The sequence below is a fragment of the Belonocnema kinseyi genome, chromosome 2 (assembly GCF_010883055.1).
Source record: "Belonocnema kinseyi isolate 2016_QV_RU_SX_M_011 chromosome 2, B_treatae_v1, whole genome shotgun sequence".
In the NCBI taxonomy this organism is placed as follows: Eukaryota; Metazoa; Arthropoda; class Insecta; order Hymenoptera; family Cynipidae; genus Belonocnema; species Belonocnema kinseyi.
Genome location: NC_046658.1, coordinates 38380740 through 38397209, shown reverse-complemented (window position 1 = coordinate 38397209; position 16470 = coordinate 38380740). Strand labels below are relative to the sequence as shown.

Below are 16470 nucleotides of genomic sequence, written 5' to 3'. Positions count from 1 at the left end.
CACCGTATTCACCAGACCTGGCCCCCAGCGACTATTACTTGTTCCCTAACCTGAAGAGATGGCTCACCGGTAAGCGTTTTTACTCAAATGAGGAGCTCATGGAAGGGTGTTTTTATATTTTTCAAATTATGATGAAGAAGAGTTTTATAAAATGACGCAGATGACAGTGAATCAATTTCAAAAACTTTATAAAATTGTAGGACCTCGACTAGTGAAAACTAGTCTGAGACGACCATTGCCATCGGAGCTTCTACTAGCTCTCACAATGACGTAAGTATTTATTTAATTTAAAATTTAATTATTTAAATGTTATAGTAATAAACGTTATACTATACTTAGTAATTTCTCTGTGTATAAATGTTTATTACGATGACAGATTCCTGGCTCACGGTGACAGCCAATGGACGACAGAAATTTTTTTTCGCGTTAGAAAAAGTACGGCATACGAAATAATATTAGAAGTATGCCTACTCATTTGGGACCTTCTATTACCTACGTACCTAGCGTGGAACACTTGTGCACAGTGGAGCATTGTTGCACAAGGATTTAGAGTCAGATGGGATTTTCCTAACTTCATCGGTGCTCTTGATGGGATTTTTTGTTGAATCTCAGACGATTGATTATCGCAATTATCTTATAACTTGTATGTAATAAGCAAATTTTTTATTTTTTACAGACTCGGTTAGTGGTGAATCTTCATTTCAAAATACCGATTTATTTCAAACTCTGGAAACTGGTGAAGCTGACATTCCCGGCAATGGTATTCTTCCGCGCTCTAATATTCCTTTGCCACACTTCTTCATAGGGGATGAAATTTTTACAAGAAGAATGTATATGATGAAAACTTTTGCTAGGCGCAATGGCCTTACGGACAGACAAAAGGCCTTCAATTATAGGTAAATATGCTAATGTCAGACTTCATATGACATATACAATAAAATATAAGAAAAAGGGTACTTTTTGCTATGCGGAGAGGCTACTCTTTTTACGCTTAAAGAGTAACAAATTAAGGATAAACTCATGAGACTTCAAAACAATTCCAGTTAAATTCCAAAGGATTTAAAAGAATTCGGCAGGCGAAAAGAATTTAGGATAAAATAAGTAAAAATTTCTTTATATTTAGAAAAATCCATTGAATTAAATAAAAATGAGCGAATTTATAAAAATTGAATAAAATTAAAGAATAAAGATAATTCCAAAGAATTTAAAAGAATTCTGGGTGAATTGAAAAAATTAAAATCTTTAAATTTTTGAAACCCTTCTAATTTATAATCAAGAAAGTAATTAATGACTACAAAACCATTCAAGTTAAATTGAAAAGAATTGAAACGAATTGGAAATAATTATAAAAAACGAAAAAATTGCATTGATTAGAATAAAATTTGATTGAATTGAGAGAAATTTAATAGAAGGGAGAAGAATTTGATTAAATTCGTAAAAAATTCAACTGAATTCAAACCAAAAAATCAAGTGAATTCAAAACAATTCAAAAGTATGAAAAAATACATTGAATTTAGTAAGTTTGGAATGGGTTAAAAAAAAGAGAATTGAAGAGAATTTTGTGAACTACCTAAGAATTTAAGGTAAGTTTTAAAGACTTCAAGATGAATTAAACAAAAAGTTTTGAAAAATCCACTGAATTGAGTAAAAATGAGTGAATTTAGAAGAAGTCGAAAGAATTAAAAAAAATTGGGCAATCAGTTTATAAGAATTCAGTTGAAATTCGAAATAAATATACAGAAAATATTTTAAAATCTCTTGAAATCTTTGAAACCCTACAAAATCCTGGAAAGCTGATTAAACTACCTTCAAAGGTCTAAAGATCCCATAAATTCATTGAAATCCTTGGAAATATTACAAAATCCCTTGGAATATTTTAGAATATCCTACAACTTTACAGGTTCTGTAAAATCCTTTCATATCTTACAAAAGTGTAGGAAATTCTTTCAAACCGCTTAAAATATTTCAAAGTTTTTGAAATCCTTTAAAATAATTTAAAGGTATAAATAAAAGTTCCGAGATTCCTTTAAAATTGCCTAGAATATTGTAAATTGTTTTAAATGTCTCATTCGCCGATCCGGGGCGTCCCTCGAAAACCTAGACTTACATGTCAAAAATTTGTGTTATGTCCTTTTTTGGCTGTGCTCCTAACAAACTGAGGTGCCCCCCGTCCTTACCTCGACTTGCCCCTGAAATACCTTAAAACTTGTAATCTTGTACAATACCTTCATATATTTTAGATCCTTTCAAATCCCATTAAATTACTAAAATCCATTAAAATATTCTTTGTAATCTTTAAAAATAAGTATTCAATCTGCAACTTTCCTTATCAGTATGTTTTTGTTTTCTAGGTTCCTTACTCTCGTCAAATTTCTGGCATTCCAACTCAAACATTATTATAAATATTAACATATCTCGTTGCATTATTTTAATTGTGTTATATTTTCAAAAGTCCACTTGATCAAATTTATTTCTAATCTTAATTATTATTTAAATTATTATAAATACTTGTTGAAAAATTTTATTTCATTAAATCCAAATTTCAGATTAAACCTCTATTACTGTACATGCCCCTGACGCTTGGAAGCTTTCATCTTTTTACGCATTTTTTTGGTCTCTCTTAATTTGTAATTCAAATTTGATAATTATTAAAATTGTATTAAAATACCAAAATTGAAGGTTTTTCTTACATACTTTACGCATTTATTAAAGGTTATCTAGAGCCCGAAATTTTATTGAAGACAGTTTTGGAATACTAACAGCGAGATGGCAAATTCTCCAAAATCGATTGGATTATAAATTGGAAACTTCAATATCCATAGTGCGTGCACTTGTATGTCTGCATAGCTTTATCATCGCTGATGAACTCCCGCAACGTGAGCGTAATAGGCTAAATGGTGTTCCTACTGCCCGCGGCAGATACAGAGAGGACCTAGTCGAGAATGAAATCATCGACGAGGAAGTGAATATTCCTGCCGACGTTGAAGAACAAAGCGAAACATTGGCGGATTATTTTACGTTGCCGGAAGGTGGACTTCGTTAAAATCTTCCAACCAATAACTTCTCATTATGAGAATGTAAAAAATATCGTTATGGTCTTTTTTGCAAACGATAACATTTTATATTGCGTGTAATTAATTTTTTACCCTCAAAATTTCTCATAGATGTGAAGAAATTATTTACAATTTATTGTATAAAATTTCTCATAATTTCATTTCCCCTATTAAAATATGTTACTGAAATTTTGATACTTTCAAAATTAAAATAAAGATTATAATTGGCCATTTAGTTATTTGTAATTATACAAAAATTTTATCTTTTAGTATTATAGCATAATAAAAATTACAAATTAATGTCTTTAATCGAAAACTAAAATATCAGTAAAATATTGAACTTAATAATTAATACAAATTCAATCAACATTCGGATACATTTTTTTATCAGCTTCTCACTCTACCACCTGACGATTCAGTACGTTTGCCCCACAAAAGATTTTTCTGCATAAGTGAGAAAAACATCTGCAAATAATTTTCAGTGGAAAGTTAAAACTAAAATTATTATTGAAAGGCATAACTTAATTAAAAATGATCATGAGATTTTTCTCACTGAAGAAAAATTGTTTGCGAAAAGTGAATGTATGATTGCTTATACAGCTGCTGACGAACGATCATGTCATAGGGCCCTCAGGAAAACTGTCCGAAATGAAGCGATTCTATGCTACAATTCAATTTGCTTTTAAAGAAGAATAAATCAATATTTTCAAAAATTCATTGATCTTGTGTAAAAACATACATTTTATTTTTATTTTTTGGTTGTAAATTATTTTTCCAGATCGAAGTAAAATTTTTTCGTTCAATCCCTTGAATACTATACAAATATGTATATAGATAAATAGAACAGACCTGGTGAATGTATCGGATAGGAATTCGTTCCGAACCAATCCAAAGTCATATCCGAATCATTCCGGAATCTGTATCCGAACCAATCCGAGTTAATTATAACCAATCCGAAAAATATTTCTACATTTCGTGTGATCTAAATCCTTTAAAAATTAATTCGACTCAATCAGAATCAATCTGAATCAAATTTTCAATCCGAATTAATCCGAACTCGGATTGACCTGAAGCGATTTTCAATCAGAATTATTCCAATTCATCCGAACGTCGATTCATCCGAATTGATTTGGACTGGAAATGAAGTGTATATCAACCCGAGGTTGGATTGGTCAGTATTCATTTGGATTAAAAATATGGTTCGGATTGGCTCGGATTCCATATTATTCATGTTTACCCGATTCGTATCTAAGGAAATGTAGAACTTTTTTGGATTGGTCCGAATGAACTCGGATTGATTCGATACAGATTCCGGAATTCATCAGTTTGGTTCGGAAGGAATTCCTATCCGATACTTTCACCAGGTAAAAGCTTCTGTAGCGAAGGAATATAATAAAATATAAAATACAAGTAACAAAGTTAGAATATTTATGACACTGATATATGTCTGTCAATCACATATACTTGAAGTATTAAAGTAGGATATTATAGTGGTATAGAAGAATATGAAACTTTAATTAGGACTATTGAATAATTTCCAGTTGATCTATTCCTCATATTGGAATCGTTCTAAGACGTTGAGTGCGACAGGGAATAATTCTTCCTGTTGTTTTATGGTTAACTGCAACCAGTGATGGCGAAGTAGGTTGAACAATGCATCACCTTGAACAAGCGGCATCTGTGGTTGAACCTGTTGCCTTTATATCTGGTTTTGGAGAATTTGTGTCTTTAATTTCATTAAATCTGAAAAAGGATCAATTAGTTTTTGAAAATTATCTGCCGAACGAAGAATTGCCTGTGCAACATCGGACTGTTCTGATTTTTTTTCTTGTTTCCTTTTATCATCTGCGAACTTGTCCAGAGGAGGTACGATCTTGCTTTTCTTTGTCGAGCTTCTGTTCATAATTTTAGAAAGTGGTGGTCGCTTCTTATTGACTGCGCATGCAATAAAAGGATTTACAACTTTCGTTGATTTAGTGTTCTGCTTGTTTGGCTTCTCGATGATTTTTGGAAATTTAGATATTTGCTCTAATGATGACGACTGTTCATCTAAATCTACCGATGATAAAGCGTCATTGGATTCATCTAACATATTTGGCCAATTAATATCTGATGAGGAAACTCTGGTGGATGGTAGTTGGAATATCTTATTGGATTCTGTGGGCAGCATCAATTTTTGACGGCCATGAGACATAATTTTTCAAAGTTCAGTTTCTCACAAAGTCCCTGTACGCCATTCATTTTCAAAAAATGCATGAACGACAGATTGCATGTCGTTAATTGATGATTGCTGTAAATTGCGCGTGAATTGTGGTGATTTTGATACCAAATGAACTTCTGGCGCAGCGTCGTCATCTTCGACAGTGATGATCTCATCTTCAAAGGTTAGTATTTCGTATTTTATATTTTTAGGAAAGGACAATTCTTCAATATCGCCCATTTCATTTGAGTCATGCCTTTCTGAAGCCCTGCCTTTTTCGACGCTGATCCAATAAAATTCTTCGATGTCCCGTTTTGGAAGGAATTTGTTATTGTTGGTGGTTCAGTTGGACAAAAATCATTGTCCGATACTTCTTGCGAAGTTGGCTTCATAAGGGAAAAATTTGAAATCTTCGGCGTCATATTCGTTATTATTGGTGCAGTCAGACTGAAATCACTTCCCAAGGTGTCTTTTGTGGTTGAGGTGGATGGTGTACATGGGGAACAAATGACGTTGTTCGAAGTCTGATGGTGAACGTTGCTTGGGTCTCTTTGAATTAAAGAGGGCAATTGTATAATTCTATTTAACAATGAACGAGTTATGGATGAACCTTCCTGGTTTGAGGGAAAAGCCGTCGAAAGAAAATCATCAGACGTCTCGCATTCCATAGATTCCTCTGCAATTGCTAGTCGTATGGGATTGACGGCAAAAGTAACGTTTCCCGTCGAAAAAGAAATAAGCGTAAACAAATTATTTTTGTTAATTTCCCTCTATTACATAGCTTATAGAAACTGATACAAATGGACAAAAGGATATATAGAACCAGATAGAGGCATATAGAATTTATAAAATTTCGATAGAGCTCTATATGGTTCTATATATCCTTTTGTCCATTTCTATAGGTGTCCATAAGACATTTCATGGAGGGTTGTACAGCATATTTAGTGATAGAAAAAAATTATTACAATTTCTTCCACAATTCCCAACTTATCGATATTGTTTCATATAAGAACTCATGTCCACATGAAATCATGAATCGACTTACAATCTTAGTTAATGAAATGAGAAGCATAGGGGAAAGTTTTTTTTGGCCATACACATTTATAATTACAAGATTTTTTATTCTAATTGTAAAATTTTATAATAAACAAAAATTTGCCTCAGGCCTCTTCAGTTGATTACCCTAGTTTTCAACTCAATATCTAATTTTACGTTTACATGTGACGTTTATAACCTAAACTATACTGGATTCGAATTGGAACGTAAAAATTCAACTCTTTTCTTTCATTCAACTTATATTTCATTTCTTGTAATACAATTCTTGAGATTGAGGATGAACTTTCACCATTCCTTGAGAAGCATTTTCCAGATCGCCAATATTTTTTAAGTAGCATGTACTGAAATTAAAGTAAGTGAATATGAATACATTCTTTAAATTCACTTAATGAACAAGTTCATTTCGTGCCAAGCCCCCTGCTTTCCCTTTTCCCTGTATTATTTTATTATTATATTATTATATTATTTGTGTTATAAATATATTTTATTATTATAATACATTATTATTTATATATTATTATACATATTCTATATTATTTATTATTTTTTTATATATTATTCGCTTTTCCATTCAACAGTTTAAAGCTCAGCAATAAAAATATTTGGAATACTTTTGAATTCATTAGAATAAGCTTTGATTCATTTTGAATTTATTCGTATTTTTCCATTTTAATATTCAGCAACTCCCAAAAAGCACCCCTAGTACATTGAAACCCCATTTTAAATAGATTTTACTAAAAGTGGAAAAAAATGCAAATTAAAAATAATCACGTGAGATACCTTCCCTAAATTCCAGTTAATATGCATATCTCCACTATAATATTCATAAACCTTTAAAAGCAGCCCGTAGTACATTTAACAAAACCTATCTAAGCTGCCTTCAATTAAAACAGGCAACAAATTTTCAAAATAAAAATATTACATTTGAAAATAGTACATTTAAAAATTTTAATTTGCAGCTGCCTTAGACTAAAACAGCCAAAAAATTTCAAACTAAAAATACATCACCCGCAATCCTTTTAAAAACTCAACTTGATCTCTCAAGCCCTGTAATAAATTTTAACATCCGCAAATAACCACCCTCGGTACACTTGACAAAACCCATCTCAACCGCATTCTAATAGAACTGCAAAAAATTCCAAATTAAAAATAATTTTAACATAATCCATCTCCCGTGCCTTCGACTGAATGTGTTATTCTTGGGGTTGTTGAATATTATTGTAGGGGTGGAGATGTCCAGTAGAACCTTAGAAAGATGTGTGCAGCTACTAATAATATTATCCTAGGTGCATGTTTCGTTCCGCTCTGTGCGAAAACATTGTGAAAGAAATTTCAATTTTACTTTCGTCCCGCGAATTTTAATTTCGCCCCACAAATGTGGTTTACGTGAAATGTATGTTACTTTCGCCCCTTTTTTCAGGGGCAAAAGGTGGCCATTTCTGTCTTGTGTGTAATAAAATGTTTTGTTGAATATTGAAATTATGCCCCTTGAAAAAAATTACACCATATTTGATCTTCTATCAGTAATAGTATATTGAGCAATGAGTGCGGGCAATCGGTGGCCCCGCACGAGTTACTCATACTATTTTTTGTTTTAACTGCGCAATAACGGGTGGTGGAGGCTGTAAACAGGGGTTCCGGGGGCCGAACCCTTCCGACGGAAATGAAGCATCTACTCATTTTTACGTTAGGTAGTTTTCCGTGGGGAATTACGCACGTATAAAAAAAAACATTATTTTATAAGACTCATCCATGATTTCAGTTATTTTCAAAGCCTATAGGGCTAAAGCTCTACTTTTTACTCTCTGGAGAGTAAAAAGTGACGTCAGAGGTAAATAACTAAAATGATACATCTATGAGCTCGCATTTTACGATAATCAGCCCACTCACCGTAATAACTATAAGGAAATTTTAATTGCAGAAAATAGAATTTTGCGGTAATTTATGGAAAGTTACTGTCTATAATTAATAGAATTACCAAAAATTTTATGAAATTTATAGAATTTTTTTCATTCAATGTTTAGGTAATTTATCTTGAGTTAGCATTATTTACCTGTAATATTACCTTCAATTTCTGGAAACTTATAAAAATTTTTGAAATTAATTTTCGATTTTTTATGATAATTAACCATATTTAACTGTAAAATTATCATACATGACCTAAAATATACGAACATTTTTAGACATTTAAATTGAATTTGAGGCAATTCATAGTAATTTACCATAAATTGCCTGTAATGTTACCATAAATGACCCAAAAAATTCATAAAGTTCCCAAATTTTCATAAAAATGTTTTAAATTGAATTTTGGGTAATTTACAATTTTAAACTGTTAAATTACCATAAATGACGCAAAATTTCTACACATTTCCGGAAATGCAGAAATTTTTAAATTGAATATTGGGGAAAATGTGGTACGTTATCTTAAACTACCTGTGATATTAAAGCCCATGAAGTTGGCACCCCAACTCAAAAATATCAGATTTTTTTATATGGAATCGTTTGGTAGTCGTTTGGTGGTGTTTGGTGGTCAACTTTGAAGGTTTGGTGGTCAAAATTTAAAAAGTTATTGATTTTTCAAACTTGGGGTGCCAACTTCACGGTGGCACAGCGCTTTTTAATATTTTCAAAAAATTCTTTTTGGTATCGTTTGGTGGTCGTTTGGTGGTGTTTGGTAGTCGACCGTGAACGTTTGATGGTCAAAATAAAAAAAGTTATCGAGTTTTCAAAGTTGGTGCGTCAACATCCGTTAGCACCCCACTTCAATTTTCTTTTTTAATTCCTTATGACAACGTTTGGTGGTCATTTGTTGGTGTTTGGTAGTTATTTCTGAACGTTTGGTGGTCGAAATTACAGGATATATCGGATCTTTTAGAAAATACATGTGGCCCGTGATGGGACTCTGCGCATGCTTATGCGCATGTGTGATTGGTGCGAAATTTGAATTTCAAAATGCTCTTTTTCAATGTGAACGCTGTTTGGCAAGTATAATTGTACATAATTGTAGTTTTTAAGTTTTCGACCATTATAGGTTTTATTATTTTTGAAATCTGAACTCTCTTATTATTTTATATTTTAAGTTTTTCGACTTTTAATTACAAGGTAATCTTTGGAAATTGACTCAAAGTCCTGGTCCGGAAACTTCATTAAGGCAATGTACCTTGAAATAAGTTCCTTTACTGTAAATTAAATCAAACAATAGTTAAAAAGACAACAGTAACAGAACCATAATTCGCTTTCTGATAGTAGTTTCATATAGAGTTATCTGGATTTCTCTATTCTGCAGCGAAAATATTTCCAATGAGAAGCTAATAAGTTTTTATCCTTCAAGAATGAAATATATATTTTTTCAATGGATTATAGCACTCACAAAAGATTTTTAAGTCTTAAATAGAATATATAATATATGAAATTTTTCAGAAATACACTTACACAAACTTTTTAGAACCAATATTTATATTACCGCAGAAAAAAATAACGGATTTCAGATAAATATTTATTAAGAAGACGAAATTTTGAAACTGCATGTCCTAAAAATATTACATAGAAGAAAACTTCTGAAAAATTCTCTCTTGCCTTATCAACTCGTTTACTCAAAATGTGACTTTCCTCTTCTAGCGGTAGGTACATATTTCCACATGATAGTGTAGAATTCTTCAAGAAATCTTCAAATAAAAATGTACAGTACACTTTATGAGTTTTTTAGATGAAGAGAATTTGTCTGAATTTGGAATTATTGTCAAAATTTTCAGAATTCCCCCAAAAAAATACAAACAAAATTTAAAAGATTAATATTATTTACCATCCAGGAACTTCAGTTCATAGCTAATTCTTCAATCTTAATTTCTGTCACTATTCTTTAATCACCTTTTATAAAATTTAGAGGAACTTAGCATAAACGACACAAACGACACAAAACGACACAAACGACACAAGCCACATAAAAAAATAAGGAGACAAAAGGTGTTTAACCAAAAAAGAACTACAAATTTGTTTTGAATACTTGTTTGATAGGATACGTGGTTTTTGTTTTATACGTAAAAAACCAAAAGAAAAATTAAACGATTCCATTTTTTAACAAACGACACAAACTATAAAAAAAAATGGATTGACAAAAGTTGTTCATCCAAAAAAGAGTTAAAAATTTGTAATAAATAATATTTTGATAGGACACGTAGAAAAATTAAATCACATTAAAAATTAATTATCAATAAATAAATAATAAAATAATTTTAACAATCTTACAAATAACATTAAAAATGAAAAAAATAAAATTTTTTGGAAAACGAAACAAGGTATTAAAAAAAATTAATAGAACAAATTTGTTCACCCAAAAACGATCTACAAGTTTTCTATAAATAATTTCGAGACAGAATGAGTAGATTTTCTTCCAATTTTCAAAAAACAAGATTTAAAAAAATATATAAAAACAAAGCAATAAAAATATTTATGTTTTGTACTAATGAATATTATGAATTTTAATATTACAAATTGATTGAAATGATACGTTTTTGAAGGTAGCTGAAAATAAAATGTATTGCAAAAGGTGGACAAATGTGGGAAAAATACAAAGACTGAGCGCGATACTGAATTGATACTGAATTATGGTTCTGTTACAATTGTATTTTTAAGTATTGTTTGATTTAGTTTACAGTAAAAGAACTTATTTCAATGTACATTGCCTTAATGAAGTTTCCGGACCAGGACTTTGAGTCAATTTCAAAAGATTACCTTGTAATTAAAATTCGAAAAACTTAAAATATAAAATAATAAGAGAGTTCAGATTTAAAAAAAATAAAACTTATAATGTTCGAAAACTTAAAAACTACAATTATGTACAATTATACTTGCCAAACAGCGTTCACATTGAAAAAGAGCATTTTAAAATTCAAATTTCGCACCAATCACACATGCGCATAAGCATGCGCAGAGTCCCGTCACGGGCCACATGTATTTTCTAAAAGATCCGATATATCTTGTAATTTCGAACACAAAACGTTCAGAAATCACTACTAAACACCAACAAACGACCACCAAACGATGTTATAAGGAATTAAAAAATAAAATTGAAGTGGGGTGCTAACGGAAGTTGACGCACCAATTTTGAAAACTCGATAACTTTTTTTATTTTGACCATCAAACGTTCACGGTCGACTACCAAACGCCACCAAACTACCATCAAACGATACGAAAAAGAATGTTTTGAAAATATTAAAAAGTGCTGTGCCACCTTGAAGTTGGCACCCCAAGTTTGAAAAATCAATAACTTTTTAAATTTTGACCACCAAACCTTCAAAGTTGACCACCAAACACCACCAAACTACCACCAAACGATTCCATATAAAAAATCTGATATTTTAGAGTTGGGTTGCCAACTTCACGGGCTTGTGATATTACCATAAATTCCCAAAAATTTCTGGGAATGTATACCAATGTTTAATATTGAACTTTCGGGAATTAATGGTAATTTACCTGTAAAATTTCCATAAATGACCAAAAATTTTCATAAATTGCCCGAAATTTATAGACATTTAAATGGAATTTTCTGCAGTTTATGCTAAGTTACTATAAATTACCTGTAATATAACCGTAATTCATGCTTTATTCGAAACCCAATAGAGGCGAAATCATGACAATAATTATGGACTAATTTTTGTCAGAAATATTTCATCGTGAGATGTGCGTTTCAAATACCTAAATTCAGTTGTAATTATACGTCTTGAAATGTTGTGTCCACTGAGGTAACTGGATTACATAAAAGAGTAGGTATTTTTGAACCTTAAAGCTTACAGAACATAAATCTATAGCTCGACTTTTACCTTCTTGATTTAGTGTCCCACGAGGAATTAATTGCATATGTCATTATATAAATACCAATTAGTATTTACTTTATTATAGTGTCGTATAAAATTGGTTCTAAGTTGATTCCAACGCTTTATCGGATCTGAAAATTGACCTTGTGAGAAGATATTATATAACCACATAAATAACGTAAAAAGATAAAAAATACTTTTATTTACCTTGAATGGGAACTTGTAATCGTTGAAGTACGTAGCCTATATTTTGCCAAGCATCATCTACCGTTTGCCCCGTTACACTCAATTAGTTATTTCAGGTTATGTGGGGGAAATCCAAGATTTGTGCACGAACAATAACACTTATTATATAATTATCATTATTTTTCATTATAAGAGTATTTGAAAATTATTTTTTATTTTCTGTAAATTATTCAATTAAATTATAATATTCATTTTAAAAAATGTGTAATTTTTTAATTTAATTAAATAGATTTTTAAAAATGAAAAATAAAATCCAAATACACCTGTGCTCAAAAATCGGGGCGACTGGAAAATCCCGAAACAAAATATATGAACTGGAAAATTACCAGATTATAAAATTCCCGAATTAAAAAAATTAACAATTGTTTTATTAACATTCTTTGTTTATGAAAAATACATTGATAAAATATTTTTCTAACCAAAAAAAAAAAATTTTTGTTTTAAAGTTTATAAAATTAATGTTTCATTCTTAAATAACAATAATTGGGAAAATATATATGTCTGGATGAAAATGTTTGGACGACTGAAAAATCCTGAAAAATAAACTTGCTCAAATCTGTACAATTTCCGAATAAAAAGATTGCCGACAGTTTATGACATTACCGAATTTTTGAAAATTCTTGTTATAAAATATCTGAATGGAAAAATTCCCGAAGAGCAAAATTCCCCACAGTTAATATTACGGAATTTTAAAATTCCCGATAGAAAATTGCCGAATGATAAAATATCCGAAGTAGGAAATCCGCGAATAATATAACAGCCGAAAACTATTTAAAAAATTGTTTTTCAATGAATAGTAATGAAATATTTTTAATAAATCAAACTTATAATAAAAAATTATATTATTGTATTTTTAATAAATAATATTAATAAGCAAAAAATGTTTCATTGTTTAAATTCAGGAATTTTTTATTTAGAATATTTTATAATTCTGCAATTTTCAAATTTAGTACTATTATAAAGTTTGGGAAATTTTATTATTCCGGAATTTAACATTTCAGTCTTATAAACTCTTCGGGAATTTTATTATTCAGGCAATTCATTATTCGGGACTCTGATTAATCGAGAATTTTCCAGTTCGGATATTTTATTATTCGGGAATTTTCCAATATGTAGGGATTTGACAGAGTTGGGAGTTTTATTTTCTAGGAGTTTTCAGTCATCTTAACAAATTTTTTCAAATATTATTTTTAATTCAAAGAATAATTTCAGTCCCGAAAAATTATTTTTGTCTTGCGCTGTGCTCTTCTCGTGAAATTCACAATACACATTTATTACAAATTCTATATTTTTAAGTCTAATTCTCTATATGCTTAAATAACACTATGATTTCATCGAATTACACTTATATATTTAATTGTGCAGAAATTAATATACTCGTGTGGAATGCTCGGCTCAAAATGTTATAATTTACATGCGTGCGTATTGACTTACGAAATAGACGTATGTCAATGTTTATGCTTATGTCAGTTGAGCCAGCTGAGTCCACAATAGTTCTTCGTAGCCGCCGCAAACATGGACATGTGACATAAGCAGTGACATGCCGTACAACAATGTTCGAGCATAGTATTTTTTCATTTTTCAATGACTACTACGGCAAAATTTTCCGTAATCGGTAAAATTGGAATGGGCGCATGGACCGCGAATTACTATGAAACCAAACGCCATGTATTTCACTTGGCGCCAGTACAAATCGTCTTTTCATGAATTTTCTTCATAGCGACATTTAAAAACAGATGAGAGCGCCCCTTGACAGAGAAATTTTTTAACTAAATTTTCGTCTGCTACTATAGGAATCCTAATGTAGCGCTCTCATCTGGTTGGCTGTTGTCCCACCATCTCCGCCACAGGCGTACACGGGCATGTAGGTAAATAAACGACGAACAGTGTTTTTTTAATGATGGAAGAAGAGGATATTAATTTCGTATTGATTCGGCTCGTGCAAAAGCACTCAAATCTCTATGATAAATTTTCCCAGCAATATAAACATAATTTAAAGAGAAAAGGCTCATGGGCATGTATTGTTAATGATTTTAACAAAAAAACAGACTGCGAAGTTACAGGTACATTTGCATTAAAACTTGGATTATTATTGTTCTTTAATAATATTTTCGCATACTTTTTCAATACGTTAGTCACTTTTTTTAAATACTTTAGTTACCCATGACAGCGAATCAGAATGAGGTATTTTCACTTGAACCATCAGCTAACTTCACTTCGGTGAAAGCTGAGGGGAAAAATGAAGCAAATACACGAAACAAAACTTTATTTGTATAATATATTTGTAATTAATAATAATTATTACTTTATTATTTCATTAAATAGTAATTGAGAAAAAACTATTGTTCAAATACACTTATATAAAAAATAAGTTTTGAAGAAGATATTAGAAGAATCCCATGCATTTCTCAGAATGGCCGGAATGAGGCGTTGACCAATCAGCAACATTCCGCGGAAACACATGAACCGGAATGACCGGAACACTAATCACAGAATACCTTTGACAAGAAGGCACTTTTTCTTCTTGCCAAAGGTGCTCTGTGATTGGAGTTAAGGTCATTCCAGTTCATGTGTTTGACAACTTTGGAAATGAACGGAACGCCTTTTGGCGAGAACTTAAAAATTTCGAACACTTCGGTTGAGTTCGGTTCAGTTCGGCACGAGAATTACACTAATTACGCGGAACGTTTCTGATTGGTCAACGCCTCATTCCGGCCATTCCGAGATCCGGCCGTTCTGGTGCATTGACTGGAGGCGTTATGGGAGAGTTTACGACTCACCAGAGTGCGCGATCTGTTCGGGTCCAAGTTGTGCGAAAATTTAAATTTGATGAATTAAAAAAACCTTCTTTTATACTCATTATTAATATAGGTTTATATTTCATTCGAAAATAGATCTAAAGCGTCAGTTATTCAGTTTGAAAATGCAAACATTTAATATTTTAAGTACGGTCAGTTTTTCTTGCTTATCAACTTTTTGTTTGAAGATTAATGTTTTTGGTTCATTTCTTTTATTGCAACTTCTATATATTTATGGAAGTTCAATTTTACCTTTTGAAAACTCATCATTTTGGTTGAAAATTTAACTATTTAATTTTTGCTTTTAAATTTTTTTTACTTCTAAATTCATTTTTTTCGATTAAAATTGGACTATTTCATTAAAAATTAAAAAAAAAATTTTTGAACATAAAAATTGAGTTTTTTTTATCAAACGTTCGTCTTTTTTTGTGAATACGACTGTTTTTTACTTAATAATATAATATTTTTTAGTTGGAATATCAACTATTCAATTTTCTCGTTGAATTTTCTTTTTCTTTTTAGTTCAATTACATGGCTGAAAATTTAACTATTGTATCAAAATATTTGCTTCTTTTTGGTGTAAATTTAATCGTTTTCAAGAGACAATTTAACTATTCCATTGTGGGCTCACAATGTTTTCTTTTTTAGTTAAAAATGTCGCTGTCTTTTTTGTTCAAAAAATTTTTTTTAGTTGAAAAACTAACAATTTTGTTAAAAATTTGCCTTTTCAGTTAGAACTTTCAATATTTCATTGGAAATTTATGGATTGTATTAAAAATTTGTCTTTCTAGTAGAAACTTAATCTTCTTCTTTGAAAACTCATCATTTTGGTTGGAAATTGAATTATTTCATTTTGGTTTAACATTTATCTTCATTAGTTGAAAATTCTACTACTTGGTAGAAAAAATAGAGAATATTATCGAAACACGTACTTTCATTTTTTTTAAGTAGATAATAATGTTTTGTTTGTAAAATTCAAAACGACGTAAGAAAAAGTGACTAATAACTTAAATATCCATTTTTATCTCTTTAAACCGAATGACTTACTCTTTTACTTTATTTTACAAATTACCTTTAAACTGTTATTAATAATCTGTATAACAAAAGCTATTATTGATTTATTGAATTCGAATTTTCGCAGAACTCAGACCCGAGCACCTCGCGCAATATATGGTGAGTGATAAAAATCCCAAAAGGAGAGTTTAGCGCTCGTTACGAGGCGGCACCGTATTTACATAAACTGCTGCATAATTAGAACTTTAAGGAAGAAAAGCTTTTAAAACAAAATGATCAGAAATGATTCA

At 30.6% G+C, this 16470-nt stretch overlaps 2 protein-coding genes across 3 annotated transcripts in view; both read left to right on the top strand.

Annotated features, from left to right (window-relative positions):
* The first annotated feature begins 59 nt into the window (after window positions 1-59).
* On the top strand, window positions 60-3118 carry LOC117168230. Its single transcript, XM_033353713.1, has 3 exons — window positions 60-270; window positions 677-896; window positions 2713-3118. The coding sequence occupies exons 2-3, from the start codon at window positions 829-831 to the stop codon at window positions 3041-3043; spliced, it is 399 nt and encodes a 132-aa protein (XP_033209604.1). The 5' UTR covers window positions 60-270; window positions 677-828; the 3' UTR covers window positions 3044-3118.
* Window positions 3119-11939: 8821 nt separating this feature from the next.
* The window catches only part of LOC117167958, a 7760-nt gene continuing 3229 nt past the window's right edge, over window positions 11940-16470 (top strand). For both annotated transcript variants that reach the window (XM_033353227.1, XM_033353226.1), the window contains exon 1: window positions 11940-12071. In XM_033353227.1, coding sequence (XP_033209118.1) covers window position 12071 — 1 coding nt within the window. In that variant the 5' untranslated portion in view covers window positions 11940-12070. The remainder of the gene's footprint in view (window positions 12072-16470) is intronic.

Coding starts and splice junctions, on each gene's coding strand:
- LOC117168230 (XM_033353713.1), top strand. CDS start 829: ATGTATATGATGAAAACTTTTGCTAGGCGCAATGGCCTTACGGACAGA. Junction 897..2,712: donor CAAAAGGCCTTCAATTATAG/GTAAATATGCTA, acceptor CATTTATTAAAG/GTTATCTAGAGCCCGAAATT.